The 27,633-nt window shown below is 38.8% G+C and overlaps 4 protein-coding genes across 4 annotated transcripts; 1 reads left to right on the top strand and 3 right to left on the bottom strand.

The window, feature by feature from the left end:
- Positions 1-478: 478 nt before the first annotated feature.
- On the bottom strand, positions 479-2,113 carry LOC121978009 (mitochondrial import receptor subunit TOM5 homolog). The gene is made up of 2 exons (XM_042530405.1): positions 1,971-2,113; positions 479-705 (listed from the first exon to the last, which is right to left on the bottom strand). Exons 1-2 carry the CDS (start codon positions 2,055-2,057, stop codon positions 628-630), a joined length of 165 nt encoding a protein of 54 aa, XP_042386339.1. The 5' UTR covers positions 2,058-2,113; the 3' UTR covers positions 479-627.
- Positions 2,114-3,278: 1,165 nt separating this feature from the next.
- Positions 3,279-7,836, bottom strand: LOC121978008. The gene is made up of 5 exons (XM_042530404.1): positions 7,198-7,836; positions 6,849-7,067; positions 4,105-4,200; positions 3,761-3,871; positions 3,279-3,653 (listed from the first exon to the last, which is right to left on the bottom strand). Exons 1-5 carry the CDS (start codon positions 7,762-7,764, stop codon positions 3,429-3,431), a joined length of 1,218 nt encoding a protein of 405 aa, XP_042386338.1. The 5' UTR covers positions 7,765-7,836; the 3' UTR covers positions 3,279-3,428.
- An 11,459-nt stretch (positions 7,837-19,295) lies between these two features.
- Positions 19,296-20,192, bottom strand: LOC121978736. The gene is made up of 2 exons (XM_042531036.1): positions 20,022-20,192; positions 19,296-19,634 (listed from the first exon to the last, which is right to left on the bottom strand). Exons 1-2 carry the CDS (start codon positions 20,190-20,192, stop codon positions 19,296-19,298), a joined length of 510 nt encoding a protein of 169 aa, XP_042386970.1.
- A 39-nt stretch (positions 20,193-20,231) lies between these two features.
- On the top strand, positions 20,232-27,379 carry LOC121978735 (calnexin homolog). The gene is made up of 7 exons (XM_042531035.1): positions 20,232-20,273; positions 23,397-23,714; positions 23,796-23,865; positions 25,345-26,474; positions 26,574-26,645; positions 26,761-26,877; positions 26,961-27,379. The coding sequence occupies exons 1-7, from the start codon at positions 20,232-20,234 to the stop codon at positions 27,099-27,101; spliced, it is 1,890 nt and encodes a 629-aa protein (XP_042386969.1). The 3' UTR covers positions 27,102-27,379.
- The last annotated feature ends 254 nt before the right edge of the window (positions 27,380-27,633 follow it).

Here is a 27,633-nt window from a genome sequence, read left to right as displayed (position 1 = left end):
AAGAGAAGATGGGAGAAAAGAGAAGAGAAGATTCGTGCATTGTAAAGAGGAAAGATAAAATAAATTACATGCATAAAAAAGGAAAAAAAAGAATAGAAAAAAATAGAATAGACAAATGATTGAGTGGTAGAATGAAAAGAATAAAAAAAAAATTAAATATGTTATTTGATAAATATCATAATATAATATATCTTTTAATCAAGTTTTAAATCTAAATATGTCTTTTATAAATTATCAGTTATAAAATCAGCTACTCTATTTTTTAAAATTATTTTTTTTAAATAATTTGTAATATTTAATTATAAAAATTCCACCTCTATAAATACTTTTATTTTATTAAATAGACATTCTACCCTCTAAAATAGAAAATATATTTTAAAAATTGTAATTTAAAAGAAGAAAAACAATCTACCTCTATTGTAAAATGATTGGCTTAATGCAAGTCGATCCAAACAAATACAATCGGATTATATCGATATCTCCAAAATGGTATATTGATATTCATTAGAGTTTATATCCCTAACACGCCAGATAGAAGACAAGTTCATATCAAACACAAAAAATCCTAGAAATAGCAGTGGGACAAACAATTTTTGCCCAGCCCATTGAACACAACTCTTAATCTCTTCAGATAGCCATAAGATCTCCAAAATTGCGCATTATGAATATCGATCCGCCAAACAAGCCAACAGCGCGTAGAAGCTTCTGCAAATTGTTTTTAAATAGTCATAAACTAACATTATGCAACAAAAAAAAAACATACTTTTTTTGTCTCATGGATACTTAAGTTCATCACCTACATCTCCATGGACAACGCACACTGATTTATCTTAATATTACGATAACATCAGAAACGTGATTTATCATAAGAATGATTCAAAGAAAGTATCAATAGAGTAAATCTTAGCTTCATCTTCCTACGGTTCATCTATTTTACTTTTCTTCCAACTCACCCGACAATACTACATATGGAAGTTGACCAATGTCAGGATTCGGAGGACCCCAATGAATACAAACAAAAGATCATTCTTTTACTGAAGAAAATCAGTTGAGGAAATCAGCTTTGAAACAAGATAATATTGTCAAATTGACGGAGCAACATATTTTAACAATCTGAGACTACTCAGTTAAATCTCTAAGTTAAATCTATGCAGCTATGTAAAAGAACATGTATTGAGCATAAGGAGTATCTGCTAAAGTAATTAAAAGGAGGAATGCCCCGCCACACGACTTCACAAAAGCGCTAACATATATGATATTAGTTAACCTCCAATGCTCAGCCGTATGCCAATCTTGCTTATGAACGATACATAATTCCAAACTTGTGTCTAAAATTACAGTAAGTTAATTTATGGAGCTATATCAAGGAACAATCATTTCACATATGGAGATGTACATTTATATCTACTAAACTAAATACAACTAGGTATGACATACAACACATACGCTCAGAAAATCAATGACAACATAGAGGATACTAGCTGATCAGTACAATGTCACAATTCCAAACTCATGAGCCTGAAAACGTTACTCCTGAAAATTTCAGAACAATTGGTACGAGCCAATCATTCTTGGGTTAAAATAGCATATCATTACCCTACCAACAGACATTCCTACAATTTTATGATGTGGTTAACAAAGACTAGGGTGAATGCAACATTTAGCTGATGATCATGAAGCAGTTTCAACATCTACGATCACCTATGCAATTACTTTTAACAAAGCACTACTCCATTCTACTGCGATAAACACAGGTAATTGTAGATAATTTCTGGAAAATTCCAGGTACACAAATATATTAACTTGACTTGTGAAGAATCTAAAGAATATTAAACAATCACTTCTACTTAGTGACGTTATCTCAAACCATATAAATTTCCTTTCTTACAGCAACGGAGAAAGAAAATGAAACATAACGATCTAAAACAACATCAAGCACGCAGGCAACGACCGGATAGATATGAGATTACCATGTTGAAGGCCCAATTGGCCTCGTCATTGATTTGAGAGTTCCAGAAATCCTTAATCTTCTCCAAGGAGGCAGTAGGCTTCGCCATCGCGATTTGGTTACAGTTTTAGGGTTTCAGTAACACCGGGTCACTTTTCGCCGGAGGCGTAGCTTTATAGCCGGCCTCGTGGGCGAAATTACGAATCCGCCACCGTCTGAAACAGGACGAATGCGGTGGGCTTTGGGCCCATGTAATGGGAACACGCGTTGAAATATTTGAAAATAAATAATATTATGATATTAAAAATATTATAATAATTAATGGTTTACCTCAACTTTACCTAATAAAATTAGGTAATTTTACTTTTCTCTTCTTATAGTATCCACGCTAATCCATTATAATATCCATCATCTTATCAAAAAGTATGGGGTCCACTATCATATACTCATTATAACAACATATCTCTTTCACTTACATCCCTTTTAACATTAACACTCATTATTTATGGGTCTCATCATCCATTTATTCATCCATTTTATTAATTTTTTTAAATAATATTAAAAAATTTATAATTTAAAAAAATATTAAAAAATTAATAGAGAAAGTGTTCAAACCTTTGAACAACCTCTCTCCACTCTCTTATGAGTGGACATTATAATGCCCACTCACAATAGAGAGAGGGTCTTAAATGGGGGACCGGATCCTCTGGTCCCCTTGTCCTGGTCCGCTCCTGGACCAAGACAAGGAGATTGGTGGGAGGCAATGGCCTCCACCAGTTAAGAGGTGGAGGTCCATTGCCCCCACCAATGCAAAAGCTGGACTAATGAATTAGTCCAGCCTATGCGGACTAGAGGATTCACCCCCATTAAATGAGCATTATAATACCCATTTAACATCCCATTGAAAATGCTCTTATATTTTTCTTCTTTATACACTTATACATTATTTTTCTTTACTTAATTTAGAAATTAATATGTAATATTTATTTAGTAATGCATTACAATTAGGGTATCAATTCAGATGAATAAATAAGTTAAAATTGGATCCAAGTAACCATATTATAAAAAATTTCAATATAATTCAAAATTGAACCCAACTACGGTGTATTTATAAAAAATATTCCTCCAATGAGAAACATAATCAAAAGATGCTGATTTCTGAGCTAGTCGCTACATGCGCTTCCCGATTTATCATGATAACCGATGAAAAATTTTCATAAAATCAAATCGATTACTCCAGAAATAATCAATGAAACTAATTGAAATTATCATTTTTTTTTTTATCGATTCAAGTCAAATTGACAAATCAAATTCATTTTTGACACGCTAATTGCAATCCACGTAAACAAATTCCTTATATGCCAATCGATACAAGATGTGCAAGGGCACACAGCTGATACAATGACAATACAAAGAACTTGTAAATACTTCGAAAACAAGTAGAGACGATGACAAACAATAAAAGAGAAAACCATCGAGTTTAGGAAAGATCTGGGCGGCGTGGTTTTGCAATCAAATTTTTGTTTTCATCTGATTTGTAAACCTTCTTTAAGCTGTTGCTAACCAAGCTAGGCCTCAGGCAATGTTCTGAACTCTTTGACAGTGTTCCTCCACGGGAAGCACAAGGCATGTTGGGGCTCATTTGTGTGTTATACTTGAACGATCTATCATTTTCCGGAGCGTCGTGAATCAATTCATCTTTTTCCTAGAAATTGTGCAACCACAAGTCAGAAGCCAATCCAGATTTTTTTGGCACAAATAAACTTGAATAGAGAATATAAGATGACTTCAATTTCTAGACATGGTTATTACCTGAGACTTTGTTTTCGAAAAGCATGGAGTTAAACATGGGTTTAAATCCTTGAGGAACATCTCATCTGGGCTTCCATGTTCGGAACCAATATGATCTTCAGAGCTATATTCCTGTGAAACCGTGTGAGAATCAGATTTACCTTCACAAAAGTTATTTTAATAGAAAGGAACTCAATGTTTAGGATCAGTATTAAAAAAAAGGTATTCTCAATGTTTACTATAATGATGTGTATCGAATAATGCGAGGAAATAAAATTTTTCTACTATTTCCCTTTTTGTTTGCTAATTTCTTTGTAATTTGATTTTTGAACTATTTTGAGGAAAGTAAAAGGATCAAAGAGTACCAATCGGTTAGCAGCCTCCTGATAGAACTTTGGGGTTCTTGGAGAGTTTAGTTGTCCGACTGACAACGTTTTAGCACCATATTTGTTAGACTTCACCTGTTATCAGAAAGTAAATTTCATCATCGCAAAGTCAAACACCTAAAAGATGTCTGTATGATCTTCATACATGATTAATCTAATCATAATTCATTACATAACTTGTCAGAATTTTTATATAGTCTCCCAATCGATGATTCAATTGTACATTATGAGACATCTCAGAATCCTTGACACCATAGTTGAGCATTGCTTATTTCTTCTTTCCACTTTTTAGTTTTTTGTTCATTTAGATCATGTTGAATGAACATTAATGCTTAAGAAGATTATCTACTAAATTCACATAAGAACATCGGAAAGAAGAAAAAAAATGAAGTGCTACGATATCGCATAAAAGTTCACAACAAAAGAATATATGATGTTATTTCTTTCTACTCCATAAAAAAAGGGTTGTTTTTTTGCAAGAGGCTATTTTCAAGATTCAAATCTGTGACCTTTTGGTCACATGGCAATAATTTTACTATTGCGCTAAACCTCCCCTTCATTTCTTTCTACTCCATAATCAAACTATAATCTACAGAGCTGGGTGACTCCAATCAATGAATTATATCTCTTTTGGTGCAATTGCATACTTAGTTGTCTACAGATGGCAGAATCAAATATTTGTTCTTCCATCTAAACCCACCCAAATATGATATATAAGAAACAAAACTATAGTATTGACTTACATCTACAATATGTAGGTCTTGCAATTTAAATCAAATTTTAATTCAGGCCAAACCTAATTACAAGGGTACCCAGACCTAATTTAAATGAATTGGGCACCGAAACAATGAATTTTTTATGTACCCATTTTCATCCCTACTTTCAACACATTATCAGAGTCAGGTGCAAATTAATCCATAACCAAACTTTAGATGATTCAATCTTTCAAACAGTGAAATTGATCACGTTCTTAATTATGAGAGACAATACTGTATCGTATGAGATGCATTATGCATGTATCTACTAAACTCTGTAGTAAGGAGTTAATCATCTCATATACGCTGATAATTGTGTTGTGTATTCGATTGAAGAATAATTAAATTCCTTTCTATGTTATCAAGGATATTGTAAAGAAAGAAGGAAGTGAGAAGGCAAAGATACTTAATCTCTAAGTTCAACATTTCCAAATGGGATTCTTAAAATATGTTTAAATACCAAGAGTCTACACATTTAACGTGGTATGAAAGACAATCTTTCACCTTTAACACTATTGGACCTGAGGAGGCATGTTAAAAAGAAGGAAATGAAAATGAGGATAAAACTCAAAAAGGCAATTAATACATCACCTCTAGAAGTATTGTCCTTGAGAGCTAGGATAAAGAGTAGGGAGTGAATAGGAGGATTAAACTCCATCTCTTAAGGTCCATTTAACCTCAATGAGAGGAAATATTTTAGTAGACTGACATGGAAGTTGAGATGTCTTCCTTTATTTATGCTGACGAGAAGCATAGGCAGAAGGATCTCAAATCCACTTTCATGGATAATAATTTGGCACAAATTGCTTCTAGCAGAAATTGAGTTGAAGCAGTGAAATCTTCAAAGCGACACCAAATTCCTACATTAACTTCCCCTTCCTACATCTATGATGCACTTGCACCCAAAGGGGACTACTATTGCAGCTCATGGGTTGGCCCAAGTCGACAATCTCTTGAAGGTCATCGCTGACAATGAACCTTCATGTATGTCATCGGGACCTTCATCAAACTCCAAAGTATTACCACTTCAGCAACCTCACCGACCAACAAGCATTGCCACCACCACTCATCCACTTGCATGGGAAAGCCTTAAAGGAGCAGTAAGTTCAGTTTGACACTGCTCTAAATCAGCAAACCTTCAATATGACTATATGAGGTTGTGAAGTCAGCACTGTAGTCAAGTGATCGACGATGGATCAGACGACATCTAGCGATGAAGAATAGTGAACTCGAGTGGAGGAAAAGATAAAGAGCTACAAAGTAATTTTCTTTTTCCTCCTTTATCTTCTTTCGCTACTTTTCATTTGGTAAACAAACAACAAGGATCAATAATTCCTATACAATTCTTTCCATGTGGAATCATAGCCATCCATGAGAGTAACCATACCCTTAGCTCCACCTCCAAACGAGAATTTTTAAAAATATACTTAAATACAATGATATCTCCCTCCATGGCACCACCTAAATGCTCTCGCATTTGCATTTGGATTAAGCTCCCTCTTAGGCTTTTGTATAAGCAAGTCTGCCACAAAGTTAAATCTACAACTCATGCCAAATATTGAACTCTTTTTTTTTTTGTAAATTTTTATATCTTTCGTTCATTTTCACAGTATAAATTTTGAATTGGAGTAAAGTTGATTCCATCCCAAAATGAGTAGTCATTTAGAAATTGAATATCATTTTAATGTATAAAGATAATGGACCGACATACTTGTGCATGTGAGATTAATGACCTTAGAACTTTGATGAACAGTTTTACAACCTTGAGTAGTTATATGCCGAACTTTGATGAACACTTTCACAACCTTCACAGTTAATCTCTGAACTTGTCAAACATTTTGCTCAAAAAAATGAGAGATTGGTTTTTAAGTAGCAATTATATAATGGCTATTCCCTCAATCTATCAGAATCGTCAATGCACTTGTAGAAAAGTTAATCTATAAGATCACTTAGGAGGTGGAAATTTACCTCAGCAAGATCCTCTGCGAGGCACTGGAGCTGTCCAGTAAGAGAGATGACTTGGTTTTGAAGGTTTGGGATGACGTGCTTTGCCTGTTTCAGTTCAAAGTCTTGCTCTTCCAGCAGGTCCTGCAGTTGCGAATTTATAACGTCCGGAAAGAGTATAGCATCCTTCAATGCCTTTATCTCTTCTCTCTGTTTCAGGCACATGTCTTTCAGTTTCTCAATCTGCACATAGAAAAATAATGAAAATTCTTGGAGCAAATCGATACAGCCACATCATACAATGACACTATGATGCCAAAAAAGATCCTAACTTTAGTATGATCAAGGTGAAGTTTGAAATAGATGTGATTACTTCTCTGTTCTTCTCCTCCATAAGCAACTGAAGCTCCGAGATCTCTGCCTCGTACTCCTTGTTTTGTGCGAGAAGCTCCCTCTCACTGCGCAGCACCATGGCCAACGTCCGCGTGTTCGACTTTACCTCAGTAAGCACCTTCTTCTCCGCCGCTGCACCCTTCTGGTAAAGTTTCTTCGATAACCCCAAGAAATGCGTGGCCTTGGCGCCCTTCTTGAGCTCCTCCACTATCCTATCATCCGGAACAACCAGATCCAAGCGATCCCTCGATCCCAGCTTTGGGTTAGTCCGCTTCTCCATGAGCTTCTTCACCAAGCTCCCAAAGTTATTATGCCCGTTCTTGGCATCCCGCGCCCTGACGAGGGATCTAGAATAGTTCTCTGTCACGGGCACGGCTGCAGATACAGGATCTGAGTTTGCTTGGCGTCCTCCATTTCCGATGAGACGGCGCAAGTAGGATAGGTTCTTGCCGGAATTCTTGCGATCGGAGGAGGGAGGGGAGGGGCCTGAGGAGGAACGCGAATCGACGGCATCGTACCGGAGGGAGGAAGCCCTGGTCGATGCCATGCCGAGAAGAACTGACGATGGAGAGGATTCTGGGACGATCCGGCGTTCGCCCGATGGAGACAGAGGTAGAAGAAGAGATAGAACGAAATTACCTTTTCTTTTCGTCACCATATTGATACTCCAAACTTTACCATCCATCTGACTGGTTAGAATCTTACTCCACAAGTACGTGGCGCAAACGCCGTGCGGGTGAACGGACCATGGAGGAGCGCTAGGTTCAAGATTACAATACCAGAGCGGTAAACATGATTCAAAATTTGAAAAAAAAAATGGAGGGATTCAATTAGTCAATTCAAATAAACAAAATATTTATATTTAAAAAACAATCGACTATATTTACTTTCAACTGATTAAAAATTTAACAATCAGTTAGATAGGAATTCATTATTGATATACGATAATATTTATTCAATCAGTCGATTAGACGCAAACAAAATATATTTATTGGCTTTAGAAGTCTTGAGTCAAAAAATTTATCTGAAAATACCATTAATCATTTAATGTACTAACCCTCCAAGAATTTATTGGATATCTGAATTTTTTAAAAAAACATGAAGTTTCAATACCCCAATTTCGTAGGCAAATGAAAGACAGGGTGCATTAATTCCTCAAGTTGCTCATAAATTATTTGATTAAAAAAATCATTTAAATTCAAGTTGCACTTGAGTTTGATATTGAACTCATAATTATTATCAAGTCAATGAGCTTGTGAACATGTTCATTTGTCTCTTCGGATAGATCTAATGGTTAGTGCATGAAGTGTTATTATAATGAGGTCTGGAGTTCGAATCTCGATAAAATCGAGATAAATATCTCCCTTATGTGCTAGTCACTATTCCAAAGGTTAGTAGCCGCCCGTGATTTACCTCCTCCATATTGGCCATGGAACGAATTGATAGGAGCGCTAGGAACGAACATATTCACTTTTTATCATAATTAGAACATATTCATTTAATATTTAATATAATCAACCGAACACATACAAACACTCTTGAGCATATGACATTAAATTACTTATGCATTTATAAAATATTTAATTTGATAGTTCTATCTATTCACCCTCCAAAAATGTGAGGGCTTACTCATCGTCGACGAGCTTTGATGCAGGTGTGTAACTTACAAGTTTTATATATAAAGTTTGCTAGGTTCATGTCCGGACGAAATTGCTATAAGGTGGGCAATGTCATCCGCCCTCATTTTCTGTGGGGTTTATATATAAAAGTGTTTTATTTATAGGATTTTTCATTAATTCATTTTAATAAATCGTAGTAGTTACTTTGAAAGTGACCATTTTTTTAATTAAAATGACATCTCATCCCACTCATTTTCTTGTAAAATGATACAGTTATTCTTAAATACAATGATCAATATTGTTATTTCTTACAACATATATTAAATCCTGAACCAATTTTATAACGGTTACAATGCATACTTGTTCAACAACATTTAAGTTGTAGCAATTACAATTTTTGTAGTTGTTATAATATAAACTTCTCTTGTTCGACGACATTCATATTAAAAAAATATAGATCCGTTATATTAATGGTCCCCTAGTGTTGACCTCACGGATATAGAGGGAGGTACATGCAAGTACACAGGCATCGGACGTATGATGGGGTAAACCACAGGTCGTCAGTTCCTGAGAATCGACCTCTGGTCATTATGCCAGAAATGTCATGCGTCCATCATTTGTGCTACGCCCTAGGACGACGACATTCATATTAAAAAAGGTAGATCCGCTACCTTAGCGGCCCCCCTAGTGTCAACTCCACGGATATGGAGGGAGGTTCATGCAGGTACACAGGTCATAGGCGCATGGCGGGGTAAACCCCAGGTCGTCAGTTCCTGAGAATCGACCCCTGACCACTACGCCAGAGATACCATGCGCCCACCGTCTGCGCTACGCCCTGGGGGCAACGACATTCATATTAAAGCAACTACGAACCGTAGTTGTTATGACTACGACAACAATTATAAAATCATAACTACTACAACATTATAATAACTATAATTTTGCAACAAGTATGAAATGAATTTGTACTATTCTCTTTTTAATTAACATCTAAGTATTCAGCTTACGTTAACTAATCCTTAGGGTGACTAGTCCGCCCCCAAGAAAAATTTCTATTGACCATTAGGATAAATCAGAAAGTACTCACAATGGGCAACCTATGGTCTATCAGCTCAGTGTTTTAGGTCAACTACCGATTAAGAGAAGTTCATCCGTAATTTTACAAAGTTGGGACCAATGTTTGCAAAATCGCAATCCAAGATCGTAGGATCGCATGATCCGACGTTTCAAAACACCGAATCGATCTTGGATCGTATAGGATCATTTTCCCAATGGAATTGGTGTAGGATTGGAAGGATCAGGAGGAGTTTTTAGATGTCATAACTTTTATCTCAAGTTGAATCATGTCACCTATAATATATTAAATTAAAGTATCTTCGGGATCTACAGTTAATTATTGGGTAAAACTTATAATCATCCAGTTTCATATTAAAAAAAACATCGTTTAAAGTATTTTCACAGGTCTATAATTTTTTAAATTTTTTATTATCTTTTGGACTATTTATAATCTAAGTTATATTCATCATTTGTAGAATTAGGGTTATAATTATGAGACTATTTAAACATTTATTTAGTTATTTTTGAATTAGTTTTTATCAAAAATATTTGGTTGTTTCTTTTTCACAAAGTGATGAGTCTTTGAATGGGTATTGTTTTAGTTTTAGTCTACTTGTTCAAATCAAAGGTTTCAATGGCTTCTATTATATATATCAATTGTTTGAATCATTTTGTGAGCGAAAATAATATTTTTGAAATTTAATATTATTATTTTTATTGTGTTAGCACTACAAAAAATCATTAAAATAGCGACAAATTAATTTTCCGTATCTAAAATATGGTGTTAGCGATGAAATATTAAATTGTCACAAAAATAAACCATTTGCGATGAATTTCTTCATTTCACCACTAACGTATTTGCGACAAATTATTTTTATTTGTAAAAGAAACACATGTTTGCGATGAATTATTACAATCCGTCGCAAACTTAATTATACTTTAGTGACGAATATAAGAAATTCGTCACAAATATATTAGCTACGAATTAAAATCACCGCTAAGCTCTTGAGTTTCGTAGCAAAAATACGTGCAAAACCTAATTCTTCCCTTCTCCTCTGTCGTTTCTCTGCGAGATCTGCTACAACGATTCTCCTCTGCTGTTTCTTTCTCCGATGATTCTCTCCTCTGTGCCTAGTCTCCTCATCGGCTTTTGCTCTGACGATCCATGCTAGTGTCCTCATCGGATTTTGCTCCGATGATTCTTGAGTCATCATCATTTGGTACTCCTTTTCTCCTTTGGCTATATATGTTTAAACACAAGAAAGACATTGCAAATGATAAGAGTGATGTTTAACAAATTCTATTGATCAGGTACACGAAAATATTACTTAATAACTGCAAATACAATTTTCACTTTTTCTACAATAATCTTAGTTTCTTTTGAAGAAACTTATAGACTTCCATAACTATCTTATATGCTAGTGAAGAATGGTTTGTTTCACATAGTGCATAAATAGGTACAATTAGTTTATACCTCCTATTAAAGTTGTATTTAGATCAATCATGAACACAAGTGTTGACTTGTTATTATTATTTGAATTTAAAGATTCTAGTAACTTTATAGTAAGTTTATACCCTAAATGTTCAAATTAAATTGAATCTTCAACTAAAATAGTGATTAGATTGCTATATTCATTTTCTCAGTTTATTCACTAAGCCACTTACTTTGATTTGCAGGAGAGCATTTGAAGTTCTTTTAAATTCATGTTTTTTTTATATCTACATTTCAGTATCATCTTATTTTTCTGTATGTCTACATTTCATAATCATCTTATTTGGTTGCTATTTACTATTTGATCCGGTAAAGAGATATGAGGAGAGGGCAGTTTTGTCATTTGAGGGGGAAGGGTTTCTTGCTCTTTAAGGGCACAATACAGAAAAGAGAAGGAGGGGGGTTTTTCCGCCGCCAGAGAGAGAGAAACGGAGGGGGAGCTTTCCTCTCCATCTTGCACTGTTTGCCGGGGTCATCACCGGCCTTCTCCGGCCTTCGCCGGCAACTTCTTCCGTTGCTCTCCTCCTCCTCGCGACGTAGGCGCTGTGCCGTCGCCATCATTCCCCAGCAGCTCCCTCGCCGGCAGCCTCCGCGCGCACAGCAGCTCCCTGCAGCCTCCGCGCGCACAGCGGCTCCCTCGCCGGCAGCCTCCGCGCGCACAGCAGCTCCCTCGCCGGCAGCCTCCGCGCGCACAGCAGCTCCCTGCAGCCTCCGCGCGCACAGCGGCTCCCTCGCCGGCAGCCTCCGCGCGCACAGCAGCTCCCTGCGAGCCGATGTCGTACGCCGGTCGTGTCGCCGTTGTATTCCGATTGTGTGTCACCTTTCAGATTCATGCCACATTCGGCTCCGCGTTGTCACCTCCGGACCCAGCTCCTCTTCGGTCGGTTCAGAGGCATCCACCCTTCCGGGTCACGACGACTCGGTCAGTTTCACGACCAACTCACTCATCCATCCGAGGGCGCCCCCCTGGGCCAGGGTACGTTCTCGTACCTTCTTTGCATTTATTTCAATATTCTATTATTATCTGGATACTCATACATTTGTGGGATTCGCCTCGAGCACCGAGGTACCAGAGACCGGGGGAACCCGGTCGATGGATACATGTACAGTTGACCGGAGGAGGACTCCAGACGACTCGGTCAACGTAACGGACAGATCATCCACCGGGTCATGGGGATGCGGTCAACCTTCCAGACACGTCACACCGGCAGGTTCGTTTTCTCAGCTTCCAGACAGGATCAAATTGGCGCCGTCTGTGGGAACGCGCCTGATCTGGAACGTGAAGATGAACGACGCCGGATAGTTCTGCCATCCTCATGATCACGGTCAGTTTTTCTGGTATTTATCCTGTCAGTTATATGATTTGTATTAGACCCGAAGGCCCCCGAGCTGATCGGCCGGGAGGTTTATATCCGAGCCAGGGGCTCGAAGACGAAGGCCCCCGAGCCGATCGGCCGGGAGGTTTATATCCGAGCCAGGGGCTCGAACCCGAAGGCCCCCGAGCCGATCGGCCGGGAGGTTTATATCCGAGCCAGGGGCTCGAACCCGAAGGCCCCCGAGCCGATCGGCCGGGAGGTTTATATCCGAGCCAGGGGCTCGAAGCCGAAGGCCCCCGAGCCGATCGGCCGGGAGGTTTATATCCGAGCCAGGGGCTCGAACCCGAAGACCCCGAGCCGTTCGGCCGGGTATATGGTATCCGAGCCCAGCGCTCGATGTGAAGGCCCGAGCCGTTCGGCCGGGTATATGGTATCCGAGCCCAGCGCTCGATGTGAAGGCCTGAGCCGTTCGGCCGGGTATATGGTATATAGTCTCACTTGAAGACCGACGAGCACCGTCGTTAAAAATCGAGAGCCGCGCCGACCGGCTATAAATATCCGCGCCGACGAGCACCGTCGTTAAAAATCGAGAGCCGCGCCGACCGGCTATAAATATCCGCGCCGACGAGCACCGTCGTTAAAAATCGAGAGCCGCGCCGACCGGCTATAAATATCCGCGCCAACGAGCACCGTCGTTAAAAATCGAGAGCCGCGCCGACCGGCTATAAATATCCGCGCCGACGAGCACCGTCGTTAAAAATCGAGAGCCGCGTCGACCCGCTATAAATATCCGCGCCGACGAGCACCGTCGTTAAAAATCGAGAGCCGCGCCGACCGGCTATAAATATCCGCGCCGACGAGCACCGTCGTTAAAAATCGAGAGCCGCGCCGACCGGCTATAAATATCCGCGCCGACGAGCACCGTCGTTAAAAATCGAGAGCCGCGCCGACCGGCTATAAATATCCGCGCCGACGAGCACCGTCGTTAAAAATCGAGAGTCGGACCGGCAATATCCGAGCATACCGACGAGCACCGTCGTTAAAAATCGAGAGCCGCGCCGACCGGCTATAAATATCCGCGCCGACGAGCACCGTCGTTAAAAATCGAGAGCCGCGCCGACCGGCTATAAATATCCGCGCCAACGAGCACCGTCGTTAAAAATCGAGAGTCGGACCGGCGACTATAAACCTCCCGGGCGACCGACCAAGAGTCGGGCCGCAGTCGGACCGGCGACTATAAACCTCCCGGGCGACCGACCAAGAGTCGGGCCGCAGACGGACCGGTGTGAATCCCCCGGGCTGAAGACCTCTGCACGGACCAGCATATCATATATTCTATCTCCCCCGTTTGGGGTCGAGTAGCCGTCGCGAGCATCTATCTCCCCCGTTCGGGGTCGAGCGGCATCGGCCGCCCGGCATCTATCTGACTGATCGACGTCATCGCAGTCGCACGCGCGGCATCGTCCGCCCGGCATCTATCTGACTGATCGACGTCATCGCAGTCGCACGCGCGGCATCGTCCGCCCGACATCTATCTGACCGATCGGCGTCACCACGCAGGGCATCATCCATCCGGCATCTATACATCCGATCGGCAGCACTACGATCGTTCGCACGACAGCATTCGTCCGGCATCTATCCATCCGATCGGCATCATTCCGATCACTCGTTCAGCATTGCCAACTCCTCGCTACTCGACTGCCGGACCAGCATTTTATGTTCGCTCGTTGACCATTCTCGATGCTGCTCATTCAGCACATCAGGTCAGCATTTCATGATCGACTGATCGTCATTTTCTCTGTCGCCCGTTCGGCGTTGTCCGCTCGCCGTCTACTCACTCGATCGACATCTTTCCGATCATCCGTTCGGCCACACCGCTTGATCTAGTTCGCACGCCCGGCCTCGTGCCGGTCTACTCAGCGTCCCACGTGTCGCTCGGTCGGCTGTCAGTTTACATATCGAGCACTCAGCGTGTTGTCGTTCGCTCAGCATCTTCCGCTCAGCGTCTATCCACCCGATCGGCATCACTCCGATCGTCCGGTCGGTATCTTCGTGGCTGCGTACTAGGCATTGGTCGGTTACAGATTTGATCCACTCGGCACGAGTACTATCTCATGCGACACCATTATTATAGCGACCGGTCGCTGGAGACAGTATACTTTGGGTTCAGCGATTTGAGTTTGATATCATGAGCGGTTCAGCCCTGGGCGATAGACTGTCCAGTCAGTCGGACTCACGCCTCCTTCGACTAGACTTGAAGAGGAGGCTTGTGATCCGGTAAAGAGATATGAGGAGAGGGCAGTTTTGTCATTTGAGGGGGAAGGGTTTCTTGCTCTTTAAGGGCACAATACAGAAAAGAGAAGGAGGGGGGTTTTTCCGCCGCCAGAGAGAGAGAAACGGAGGGGGAGCTTTCCTCTCCATCTTGCACTGTTTGCCGGGGTCATCACCGGCCTTCGCCGGCAACTTCTTCCGTTGCTCTCCTCCTCCTCGCGACGTAGGCGCTGTGCCGTCGCCATCATTCCCCAGCAGCTCCCTCGCCGGCAGCCTCCGCGCGCACAGCAGCTCCCTGCAGCCTCCGCGCGCACAGCAGCTCCCTCGCCGGCAGCCTCCGCGCGCACAGCAGCTCCCTGCAGCCTCCGCGCGCACAGCGGCTCCCTCGCCGGCAGCCTCCGCGCGCACAGCAGCTCCCTCGCCGGCAGCCTCCGCGCGGAGCAGCCCTCCTCCGGCACTTACCGGCAGTCCTGGTGCCGACTTTGCCTAGTGTTCCGGTCTACGCGCCGTTGTCACATTCCGGCCTGCGAGCCGATGTCGTACGCCGGTCGTGTCGCCGTTGTATTCCGATTGTGTGTCACCTTTCAGATTCATGCCACATTCGGCTCCGCGTTGTCACCTCCGGACCCAGCTCCTCTTCGGTCGGTTCAGAGGCATCCACCCTTCCGGGTCACGACGACTCGGTCAGTTTCACGACCAACTCACTCATCCATCCGAGGGCGCCCCCCTGGGCCAGGGTACGTTCTCGTACCTTCTTTGTATTTATTTCAATATTCTATTATTATCTGGATACTCATACATTTGTGGGATTCGCCTCGAGCACCGAGGTACCAGAGACCGGGGGAACCCGGTCGATGGATACATGTACAGTTGACCGGAGGAGGACTCCAGACGACTCGGTCAACGTAACGGACAGATCATCCACCGGGTCATGGGGATGCGGTCAACCTTCCAGACACGTCACACCGGCAGGTTCGTTTTCTCAGCTTCCAGACAGGATCACTATTGATTTAGACTCTTATATAGATGCTCAATATAATCATATAATGTCATATGTTTTATTTTCTTCAAAATTTTGTATTAGGTTATCAGTGCTCGGTTTGGATACATCACATGACTTGGAAATGTGCCAAAGTCAGTTAGGTCCACTTCTTCAGAGGTCATCTCATCATTTAGATCAACTAACATTGCATTGCATGGAAGACTTGAATCCACCTAAGATAAATTAGCGAACACCAGAGTTTAGTTAGCAAACATCCAAGCTGAGTTTGAATCAATAAAATCAAGATAAGATATGTTTGAACAAATTCTTAATCGATTAACACTTGGAATATTAGATTTCTTGATCTATGATTCATCTTCCTCTTCAACTCCTCTTTCTCAGTCTTAAACTTTGATGTTGTGTACTTTTGGATATGAATATAATGTTGTTCTGGACTTGTTTTGAACTGGTTTGGATTTTTTATTATGAACTTATTTTGAAGTTGTTTGGATTGTTGGTTGTGAACATGTTTTGAATTTGATTTGTGAATGTTGTGATTATATTTGTGTTGAGGTATGAGTTATTTGTTAGTGTATTTGTGAATTTGTTGTTATAATTGTGATGATTGATATGTTTGTAAATCTGTATACAGGATATGAATGAAAACAAAAAAGAACATTTTTTTTTAAAAAAAAATAGTGGTTAGCGACGAATTTGGGTGATTTCATCGCTAGCCATGACTATTTGCGACGAAATAATACAATTTCGCCTCTAACCATGCATGGTAACTTTAGTGATGAACTATGATTATTTAGCGGCGAAAATAAATCGTAGCAAAGTGTTTAGAGACGAAATACTAATTTTCGTCGCTAAATCGTAATGTTAGCAACAAGATTATGATATTTCGTCACTAACCTCTCTGATACACAGACTCGTAACTGTTTGCGACGAATTTATATCAATTGCAGCAAAGATGTTAGCGATGAATATAGTTTATGTCATCTCTAAACTCCCAATTTTAGCGAAGATATTATTTAAATAATCATAAAAGTTTTTGGGATGAAATATTTATTTAGAGACGAATAGTTTCATGTAGCTAAAATATTAGCAACGAACTTGTAAAATTCGTTACTAATATGTGTTTACGACAAGTTTATAATTAATGGCGATCCTAAGATAAAATTTTATCGTCGCAAATATTTATTAGCGACAAAACACATGTATTATCGACAAAAAGATTCGTCGATAAATATCTATATTCTTGCAGTGTAGTAGAAAATTTCAACTCTTTAATTTTGTGATATTAAAAGATAAATATTATTGAGTTAATATACTAGTTAATTTAAATTTGTATATGGTAGAATCGTTTAATTCTGCAATCCGATACTAATCCCAAATTAGTCTCGCATAAGATCTGTAAACTATGATTGAGACTCAATCCTTCAATGACTAAAAAGCTAAAAAAAGGGCATCATCACTAACTTATCTAATTCTTACAACTGGATGATTTGAGCAAATGATAAAAGAATAATAATATCAAATATTATATTGGAAGATAACTATATCATTCTAAAGGGCAATAGTGGAAGTCCATTTGATTAAAAATTCAAAAGGGTGTATAAAATATGACATTCGTTTTTTTCATTGTTATAATATTAAAATAAAAAATGTATCATAATATTATTTTATTTGATTTTCCATAAAATTCATTATATTAATATTATATTATATTATTGTTATCAAGGAAGACGCGTCTTTCAGAGAAAAAATCATTTGGTCATGATGCAAAACAGCAAGCAAGTTGAGGAGTCAATCAGGAAGATAAAGCCAAACGAATTAATGAAGCATCACAAGATAGAAGAAGAGCTGAGAAGTTGCAGCAACAGCAACAGCAGCCAGACATTGCTGCTTCCGTCGCAAGTCCTGTCCCTTTCCTTTCCCTGGGCAAAACGGTTGAGGGGGCTACGCTTCAGAGGTATTAATGTCAGTCCCCCTCTCTCCTCCTCCTCCCTTCCCCCTTCCTCTTTCATCCTATTATAATATTATGATAAGATATTTAAATTATTTCTCAAATATAACTTATTTATCGATTTTTTTTTTTTAAATGGAGGACGGATATTGAGTTTCTGGGTTAACTGAACTGATCACTCTCATAAGGCTAATTGAAATTATTTTTTTCTCTCTCTAGACAACACTAAACACGAGTAGGGATGTAATCGAGTCAAGTTAAGCTGAATTCTTGAATGTCTGAGTTTGACTGATTTATAATCAAGTCGAGTTCGAGGTTTATTTAACGAATATATTTATGAATCACGAACTTATTCAAGATTTATCGAGCCTAAACGATCTTAATAAATATAAATTATAAATTTAAATATTTATTAAAAAATAAATTATATATTAAGAGAAAATTATAATATTCTTATTAAAAATTAAAATTTCAATGTAATAAATAAATTTAATATATTTGTCTATCTATTTCATGAGTAAAATATAAAATATATAAATTCAATATCAAAATTATTAATTTTTTATTTAACGAACATATTCATGAGCTAACGAGTCGAATATTATAAAACTTGAATTTGATTTATTTATCTTAACGAATTTCATTAAACGACCTCAAATGAACTTTTATTAAATCAAACTTCGAATAACTTAACAATTTAATTCATTTATATCCCTAAATACAAGATCTATACACAATGATAAAAAAGAACTACTAACACAGGAAAAATAAATGACTACAATCACTGATTAAAAATTAACAGTACGTCAAGTTGGCAATCATTAATGTCAGTCCTCTCTCTTTCTCTCTTGAGAACGTCAGACATATCCTATTGAGACGGTCTAGTTTTATCGGAGGAGTGCAGTGATATCCGATTCCAAGGTTCGGACACAATTAACGGAACCTTTGTTTTTTTTTTAAAAAAAATACCCTGATAATTAGGGGCGTCTTTTTTATGTATGCCCACAGCCCATTAAAGCGAAGCAGGAAGGGAGGCTGTGTTTTTGCTATCAAACGTTTAACTTTTGCTGGCGACTGGGCGCCGAATTGCATTGATTTGGCTACGAAATGAAAGCGAGGGAATATTTTTGTACTTCCGCGGGCCTCGAGCGGTCCCGGTGCCACCGTCGAACTACGGAACGAGCCGGTACTGTCTGCAAATATCGAGCATCGGGCGTCGCAATTATTGCAGCATTTAGTTAGAGATTGCAGCAGCATTGAAGGAGATGGAGGAGCAGAGGAACAAGCCGCGAATTTGATTAGAAGCAGGCGATCGCTGTGATCTTGTTAGTGATCTACATCGACGGGGAGGAGGAAAAAATTTGATAAATGGTTCATATGCAGCCGTTGCGGCTGAGGTGGAGGAGACCGCCGCCGCCGCACTTGGGGCAGGCGTCGACGTGCTTGGGGACCATGAAGTACATGAAGCAACCCTTGCAGCCGGCGGCCACTAGGACATGGGCGGGCGCTGAGGTGTTGGGAGGGGAAGCAGAGGACGCGCTGGAGGAGAAGTCGCCGGAGTCGCTGTCGCCGTCATCGTCGTCGTCGTCGTCCTCCACCTCCTCGTAGTCAGAACGGCAGCTGTACTCGTCGGAGGAGTATGCCGGAGCAATGCGCGGGTCTTCCGTCGTTTTGACGCCGGTCTCGCGATTGATGTAGTGGATTTCGCCTGTCTGCAAAAAAAAAAAAAAACCAAATCGACGAGAAAAAGGATTAACTTTTACCAGAAAGAGCGTCGAAGCTTCATCGAATCGATGTAAAAAATCAAATCTTGCACGGAAATAAATCGAAAAGGATGCAAAATAATGAAGATCAAGAAACACGCAACTGCAATCACCATCGACGAGAGGAAAGAAGTTGGAGAGGCGATGAGATTTTCGAAAACTAAACCTTAACAAACAAGACAAGAGCATTAATGACAATCTATCGCCGGGAAAAACGAAGGATTTTGACGGCGAGATGGGTTCCAAAATTGGATTTTGAGATGGTCGGCGCATTTATGATCAATGATTGGAGCATTTAAGAAGAGGGCGCGTCGGAAGGAGGGAGGGAAATGGCACCTGCATGTCGAGGTGCTGTTCCCAGTGGCAGGGGAGCGCGGAGTTGGAGTGGAGGTCCACCGTGATCTCCCCGACCTTCGGTGGCGATGGGTCTCCGCTGTTGCCTCCGGCGGCGGTGAGAGAGAAGCTGCGCAGTGAGGCGGCGACGGTCTCGATGTTGGCAGTCGACATCGAGAGACAGGGAGAGACAGAGGAGTTAAGGAGACAGAGATGGCGGAAGTGAATAAAAAGAAAGAGGAGTTGATGGTGCCGGTTTTGACGCTGTCTAATAGTAAACTTAATCTCTTTTTATAGAAACAAATTATTGAGAATATTAATTTCTAAATGTTATTTAACGTTAATTTTAAAATTTTAAGTATATTAGAATTAAAATTGTAATATATAAATACAGTAATTAAACCACAAGTACATTGAAGTAAATTATGATTATACAATAAAATTGTTTTAATCTTATATTAATTCAGTGGCGGATCTAGGGGGAGCGAGGGTGTACTTGAGCACCCCTTGCTCTCGGAAAATTCTATCAATATACTGTAATCCAAGGGGCAATGAGAAGGAAGACAAGCTCCAGCTCCTTTCTTTGAACACCTTCGTACTTTTTTTCTAGATGTGCCACTATATATTATAATATACTGTACAGATTGGTGGTTGAAATTATTAAACAGTTCATATTTTTAGATTTTCTGTCTATTTTACCCTAAATACTTATGTATATTCCATACTAATAAGATATGGGAATTTCTCTATCAAATTCTTTTTTATATTCTCTTTTTTTTTTAGCAGACTTTAAAAATGATATTCAAAATACAGACATTTGGTTTTAGAATTTTTATATGGAAAAAATTAGACACCTAACCAAATATTTTATATAGATCCAAAATATATTAGAACAAATACTTATATAGAGGGAGTATGTATACAGGGTTGGACTTGAGGTGAGGTCCAAAAGGTGCTTGCCTTAAGCCAGTTCCAAGAGGGGTCTAAATATTATTAGTGTGTCATATAATTTAATATGTATTTTTTAATTTTAATAAAACTTGTTTCATGAATTTCTCTCCCTAATTTTTCATCATAGTGACTTGAGAAGTGCCTGATTCTCACCCTAAATTCGCCCAAAATATATTAGAACAAATATTTATATAGAGAGAGTATGTATATGATTTTAAGAATAAATTTAATTTTACACCCTATAATAAATGTTTTTCAAATGCCTCTTGTATTTTTAATTTTTCAATCTTACCTTATTATGATCTCGATAAATTTAGACGTTTAAATTCATTTAACGTATATATATATAAAGTAGCTCTATTAAAAAAACAATAAATTCAGTTAGTCTCATTAATTAGTCTTAAAATGATCAATTCGATTTCCCATGAAAATTTTTCATCGACTATTAGGATAAATCTAAAAGTACTCACGACAAGAAGTCTAACATCCGTATATTTTAAAAATTGTACACATAAGTTATAATTAATAAAAATCTTCCAGATACCCCTCCATTAATACGTAATCGAATGTCTAAATCAAAAGAATTTTTTTTTTTAGAGATGTTCTTTATTGTTAGTCTTCATCATTTAAAAAAATTATTTAAATTTTTATTATTTGATGATTTATTTATATGCGGATTGGTGGTTTAAATAATGAAACAATTCATATTTTTAGATTTTTCTCGGCTTTTTTTATCCTAAATACTTATGTATATTCCATACTAATAAAATTCGGTAATTTCTCTATCAAATTATTTTTTATCTTCTCTTTTCTTCTAGCACGACTTTAAAAGTGATATTCAAAATACAATGGGAAATTTGGTCTTAGCATTTTTTTTCAATATAAAAATTAGACACCTAACAAAATCTTTTATACTCGTTAAAAATGAATCCCAAAATAAATTAGTACAAATATTTATATAAAACTAACTAAAGGGGCCTCTCGCAGGAATTTAAAGAGGGAGAGGGAGTGACAGTATGTATATAATTTTAAAAATAAATTTAATTTTAAAACCTATAATAAACGTCTTTTAAATGCCTTTTTATTTTTAATTTGTCCATCTTATCTTATCATTTTCTCGATAAATTTAGACATTTAAATCCATTCAACGTATACATATCAACAGGATGACTCCACTAAAAAAAATTATAAAAAATAATAAATCAAGTTTGCCTCGTTGACTAGTCCTAAGTGACCAGCTTAGACTCATATGAAAATTTTGTATCGATCATCAGGATAAATCAATAAGTACTTCGGATGATCAAGAAATCCAACATTCTTCTATTCTAAAAATTGTACACATAAGTTATAATTAATAAAATATCTTTCAAATACCCTTCTATTAATACATAGCCGAATGACAAAATCAAGGAATTATTTTATTAAAGATGTTCTTGATTGGGAGTCTTCATCAATTAAAAAAATATATTTAAATACCATGGGTTGACCTAGTTGGTATATATATAAATGATTGCTTATATATGTTTGAGATAAATTTCAATAAGTGTAAAATGTCTCATTGAATATTTGATCCCTCGATAAGAACATTCATAGAGAAGTTTTTGCTCTACCACATTATTATCACATCAAAAATTAAAACCTTACTTCTTTTAAAAACCACTTTTTATTATCATAAAACCTCTCTCTTTAAAAAACTTCACTTCTTTTAAAATTCTCTCTCTGTCCTCTCTCCACTATTTTTTTATAAGCATGGTCCCAGGATTTTGATTCAGGTTTATAAAAAAAACTATAAACCTCACCTATATAGTGAGGGAGGAGTTTTTATTGAGAGATTTATAGCATACATTGTAGATGTCTTAAACAATATATTTTATAATAGGACCGATAATATTAAACCGTTTAAGATAAATAATACTATTGTTTACTGTAAATAAATAAAGATTATGAATTATTCAGGTATCTCATCATTAAATCTAGATTCAATCTGACTTAGTTGGACTATATTATCAAATTAATTAAGAACACAAAGTTTACCTTGTTTACTACCTAATTTAATCTATTTTAGATTCAATCTGCCTTAGTTTAACTATCTTATCAAATTAAAGAACACAAAGTTTACCTTTTTACTACCCAATCTGCAAAACTGTCTCCTGGAGGAGGGTCCCACAGTAGTTGATGACATGGCACCATTTAATTGGGAAACTCGACGTGGTAATTTTTTCGTGTCCTTGCCAGAAACAAATCGTTGTGTTTACTTTTTTGTAATTAACCACGATAGAGAGAGACGGGGAAAGAGAGGTGGCAAAAAGGCGAAACCCTCGCCCTCAGGGCCCCGTCGCACCCTACCCAGGGTCATCACGAGGGAGGTAAATCACGATAGCTCGGTGGCAAGTACGCAGTGGGCCGAGACTTTTTGCACAAAGATAGAGAATAAATCCCCGTTGCCCTGCGGACTCGAACCCATATTCTCAGTGGCAAACTTCCACGCCTTTACCAGCCGAGATAACCCCGTGGGGCAAGAGACGGGGAAAGAGAGAGAGAGAGAGAGAGAGGAGTCAGCCGAGAAGGTGCGGCGAGTGTGATTCGCTCCTACGTCTGCTCCGGTCTCTGCATCGGGAGATCCTCGCGGGCGCTCGCTCCTTCGCGATCCGCTGTCTCCCTCCACTGAGCGGTAGAATGATGGCCGCCCCACTTCTGTTGGTGCTGATCGTTTCCACTTTCCTGCAGATTTGGGCGTCGGATCCGGTAGTTTGTCTCTTCTTTGCTTCTTTCTTCCAGTATTGGCGTTCTCGAGATGTAGCTAATGACCTGTCGTTTCTGAACCAGCTGTTCTTCGAGCCCTTTGATGAGTCGTTTGAGGGGCGGTGGATCGTTTCCGACAAGGCGGACTACCAGGGTAAATTATTTTCCGATCTGTTGTTAATTCGCAGTAGATCTCCCGTTATCAGAGTGAAGTCTTCATCTTTCGGTTTCTGCTTCCTATTTTCATTATCCGGCAAATGATTCTGGGATCGCTGTTCGCAGATCTGAAAATGATGGGAAAGAATGAGAGAAATTAAATTGAAATGATAATTATATGTTCAAAGACGATCAATAAGTTTGATAAATAGGGGAGAGATGAACTTATTTGAAGGAAATATATATGAGGGAGAGGGAGAGGGAGACTAAAGAAAGCATCAATTAATATAACAGAAAATAATTAAATAAATTTGAATAGTACTAGTGATGTTGCTTTACACAGAATTCAATTGAAGGACAGGATTCATGTAGCCAATCTAAAATAGTCAGGACATTCACAACTTGATGATGATAAACTTTGTGTAAGTGTTTTTCTTAGTTGCAAGGATTGGAATTTAGTGTTTATTGACTTTGATCTATTTATCTTTCTCCACGATTAAACTTCTTTCAAATTTTCAATTCAATAAGTTTTTAATTTAGCTAGTTTATTGTGCCATTGCCTTTCTTTCTGAAAAAAACTTATCGAATCTGAGTGTAGTCCGCACGACCAATGGCCAAGACCACTTTATTGACTCCTTGTATGTTTCTCAGATTCAGATATGCGGTATCCAACAGCAGTAAGGATCTGAATATTTAACACATTTTTTCAAATTGGAGAACTAAACTAAATAAGAATAGAATGTGACATTTTCAATTATTTGATTGAGAGAAATAGCATTTTGAAAGATCAGAAGTGCTAATAAATAAACTATAATTTCCTCATCAAAATTCTTAATCTGAGATATAGAGCATTTACTTCTTGATCCATACTAATATGTTACTGAATAGGAACATGATAATAAAATCTGTGAATTATGATAAAATAACTAAAATGTCAATTAAGCAATATGGCACAGGAAACTCTTTTAACTATGTATTCACTGCATGTGCTCTCTAGTAAGAATGTTATCTTGAGAGTTTATGGTTTGATACTTGATGTTCATATATAATCTGGTTTTCATGACATGAACAAATTGTATTTTGTTCTAATGGGCTTTCAGGTTAGATTTTTGAGCAAATATGTAGGCACTATTTTAGTTTCTTTACCTTGAAGGGTGGAGTTTGTGATTCTCTATGAGAAGTTTAGTTATCAGCACCATGTTCTTTAGTTGTTTTGTTTACTGAAATCAACCACCAGTAGTTTACCATCATAACCCGTTTCTTGCTAACTTGTATAACGCAAGCATCAAAAGTATTATCCACCAAAATTTGAATACCTGTATGGTGTGGCATCATCTTTTCCACATGTTGGTTTCATACATGGCAGAAAATTTACCTGGAAAAAGTATGCTATTTCCCAGTTGTTTTTTTCTTTGCTTCGCTTATGGTTTTTAGCAACCAGTGTCACCCTTCTTACGAAGTTGTCTTGGTTAATTAGGCATATGGAAATACTCCAAGAGTGATGGGCATGAAGACTATGGGATGCTTGTGAGTGAGAAGGCGAGAAAATATGCCATTGTCAAAGAACTTGAGGGGCCAATTGTTGTCAAGGATGCAACTGTTATTCTTCAGTTTGAAGTTCGATTACAAAATGGACTTGAATGTGGAGGTGCATATCTGAAATACCTCCGTCCTCAGGCTGCTGATTGGAGTCCTAAGGGATTTGACAATGAGTCCCCATTTACCATCATGTTTGGACCTGATAAGTGTGGATCCACGAATAAGGTGCATTTTATCCTCCAGCACAAGAACCCTAAAACTGGCAAGTACGTGGAGCATCATCTGAAGTATCCTCCATCAGTTCCATTTGACAAAAACTCGCATGTTTATACTGCTATTTTAAAACCTGACAATGAGCTGAAAATTTTGATTGATGGCGAAGAGAAGAAAAAAGCTAATTTCTTGTCTGCTGATGACTTTGAACCGGCTCTAATTCCACCCAAGACAATACCTGATCCTGATGATCAGAGACCTGAGGACTGGGATGAAAGAGCTAAAATTCCAGACTCTGCTGCTGTAAAGCCTGACGACTGGAATGAAGATGCACCACTGGAGATTGAAGATGAGGAAGCTGTCAAGCCGGAAGGATGGTTGGATGATGAGCCTGAGGAAATTTATGACCCTGAAGCCACAAAGCCAGAAGATTGGGATGACGAAGAGGATGGAGAATGGGAAGCACCAAAGATAGACAACCCAAAGTGTGAAGAAGCACCTGGATGTGGAGAGTGGAAGAGACCCATGAAGAGGAACCCAGCATACAAGGGAAAATGGTCTGCTCCTCTAATTGACAATCCAAACTACAAGGGTATCTGGAAACCCCAAGAGATGGATAACCCTGAATACTTTGAACTTGACAAGCCCAATTTTGAGTCCATTGCTGCCATTGGTATTGAGATATGGACTATGCAGGATGGCATTCTGTTTGACAATATTTTGGTAGCTAGTGATGAGAAGGTTGCTGAGTCTTATCGGCTGGAGACATGGAAACCTAAATACAAGGCTGAGAAAGAAAAAGAGGAGACTGAAGAAGCAACTTATGGGTTCAGAGATGCTCTTTCAGGTTTCCAGGTGACGTTCCCATCTACAAACTCTAGTTTTTAAATCTAGTTGCTCCAAGTTAATTCTCGTTGAACATCACATTCTTAATCTTTCCATTCTTTATTGCAGAAGAACATATTCGATCTCCTTTACAAGATAGCAGACATTCCTTTCTTGGAGCCCTACAAGATTAAAATCATAGTGAGCTATTGCTCCAAGTTTTTTTCTTCAGTTTTTTTTTTTTTCAATTCCTTATATCGAGTCAAGAAATCTAGTCTTTTTTGTTTTCAGGTCTGATGACTGGTTTCTTTTGTAGGATGTTATCGATAAGGCAGAGAAACAACCTACTCTCACCATCGGAGTCTTGATTTCCATATTAATTGTATTTGTTACGGCTATATTCAGGCTTCTCTTTGGCAAAAAGAAGACTCAGGTCACTGCTAGTTTTCTTCTGGCTTAATGCAAATTGCCTCTTGACCTATCTTTTAACTCCATCAACCTTCTTACATTTTACAGGCTCCTGTAGTATCGACTTCTGAAACCAACATCAAAACCGCTGAGAACGATGCTCCAGGGAGTGCAGAGGACAAAGAGGAGAATGAAAAGGTTGACGATGCATCTGGCCTTCGACCTAGGAGGTCAAGGAGGGAGACGTAAAGTGGCAAGGTTTTAAAATTTTTGTGTGAGCTAGATTTGCCCAATGCGACACCAGGTTCCTCGATAGCAATGCCACGCCTAGCTAAGTGAAACTCTTCCTCTGTTCTTCGATTGTGGTTTAACAGACTCGATTGCACTTCAATTTTCCAACTCCTGAAAGATCTTCAGGAATGGAAATTTACGTAGATGTAGTTCCTTATAATCTTTTTTGGAAAGTTTTTCTTCTCAAAAGGAATCGTATGTATATTTGAATACTAGTCATGTTCCGTCCCATGTTAGCTCAGGTGCTGCGATTTACCTCCCTCACAATGATCGTGGGGCCGGTCGGTGGGGGCCCTGGGGGCGAGAGTTTCGCTTTTTGCTGCAAGGGATATCAAAGATTAAGATGAAATTATTTATTACTTAATAATCAATAATAATTACTCAAAAGTTATTGTCAAAAGGAATTTTTAATAGTTCAGATCGACACTTGAATGAATTTAATAAAATTTTAAGAAATATTATATGCGTGCATGACTTGTCCTTGAACTAG

This window comes from Zingiber officinale, chromosome 4B, assembly GCF_018446385.1.
Source record: "Zingiber officinale cultivar Zhangliang chromosome 4B, Zo_v1.1, whole genome shotgun sequence".
Lineage (NCBI taxonomy): Eukaryota > Viridiplantae > Streptophyta > Magnoliopsida > Zingiberales > Zingiberaceae > Zingiber > Zingiber officinale.
The sequence above is the reverse complement of the archived record's forward strand: the minus strand, read 5'-3'. Positions and strand labels throughout refer to the sequence as shown.

Coding starts and splice junctions, on each gene's coding strand:
- LOC121978009 (XM_042530405.1), bottom strand. CDS start 2,057: ATGGCGAAGCCTACTGCCTCCTTGGAGAAGATTAAGGATTTCTGGAAC. Junction 706..1,970: donor CCAATTGGGCCTTCAACATG/GTAATCTCATAT, acceptor AACAATTTGCAG/AAGCTTCTACGCGCTGTTGG.
- LOC121978736 (XM_042531036.1), bottom strand. CDS start 20,192: ATGTCGACTGCCAACATCGAGACCGTCGCCGCCTCACTGCGCAGCTTC. Junction 19,635..20,021: donor AACAGCACCTCGACATGCAG/GTGCCATTTCCC, acceptor TTTTTTTTGCAG/ACAGGCGAAATCCACTACAT.
- LOC121978735 (XM_042531035.1), top strand. CDS start 20,232: ATGGCGGAAGTGAATAAAAAGAAAGAGGAGTTGATGGTGCCG. Junction 20,274..23,396: donor AAGAGGAGTTGATGGTGCCG/GTTTTGACGCTG, acceptor GCACAAAGATAG/AGAATAAATCCCCGTTGCCC. Junction 26,646..26,760: donor CCTACAAGATTAAAATCATA/GTGAGCTATTGC, acceptor TTTCTTTTGTAG/GATGTTATCGATAAGGCAGA.
- LOC121978008 (XM_042530404.1), bottom strand. CDS start 7,764: ATGGCATCGACCAGGGCTTCCTCCCTCCGGTACGATGCCGTCGATTCG. Junction 7,068..7,197: donor TGGAGGAGAAGAACAGAGAA/GTAATCACATCT, acceptor TTCTATGTGCAG/ATTGAGAAACTGAAAGACAT. Junction 3,654..3,760: donor TTTCGAAAACAAAGTCTCAG/GTAATAACCATG, acceptor CACAATTTCTAG/GAAAAAGATGAATTGATTCA.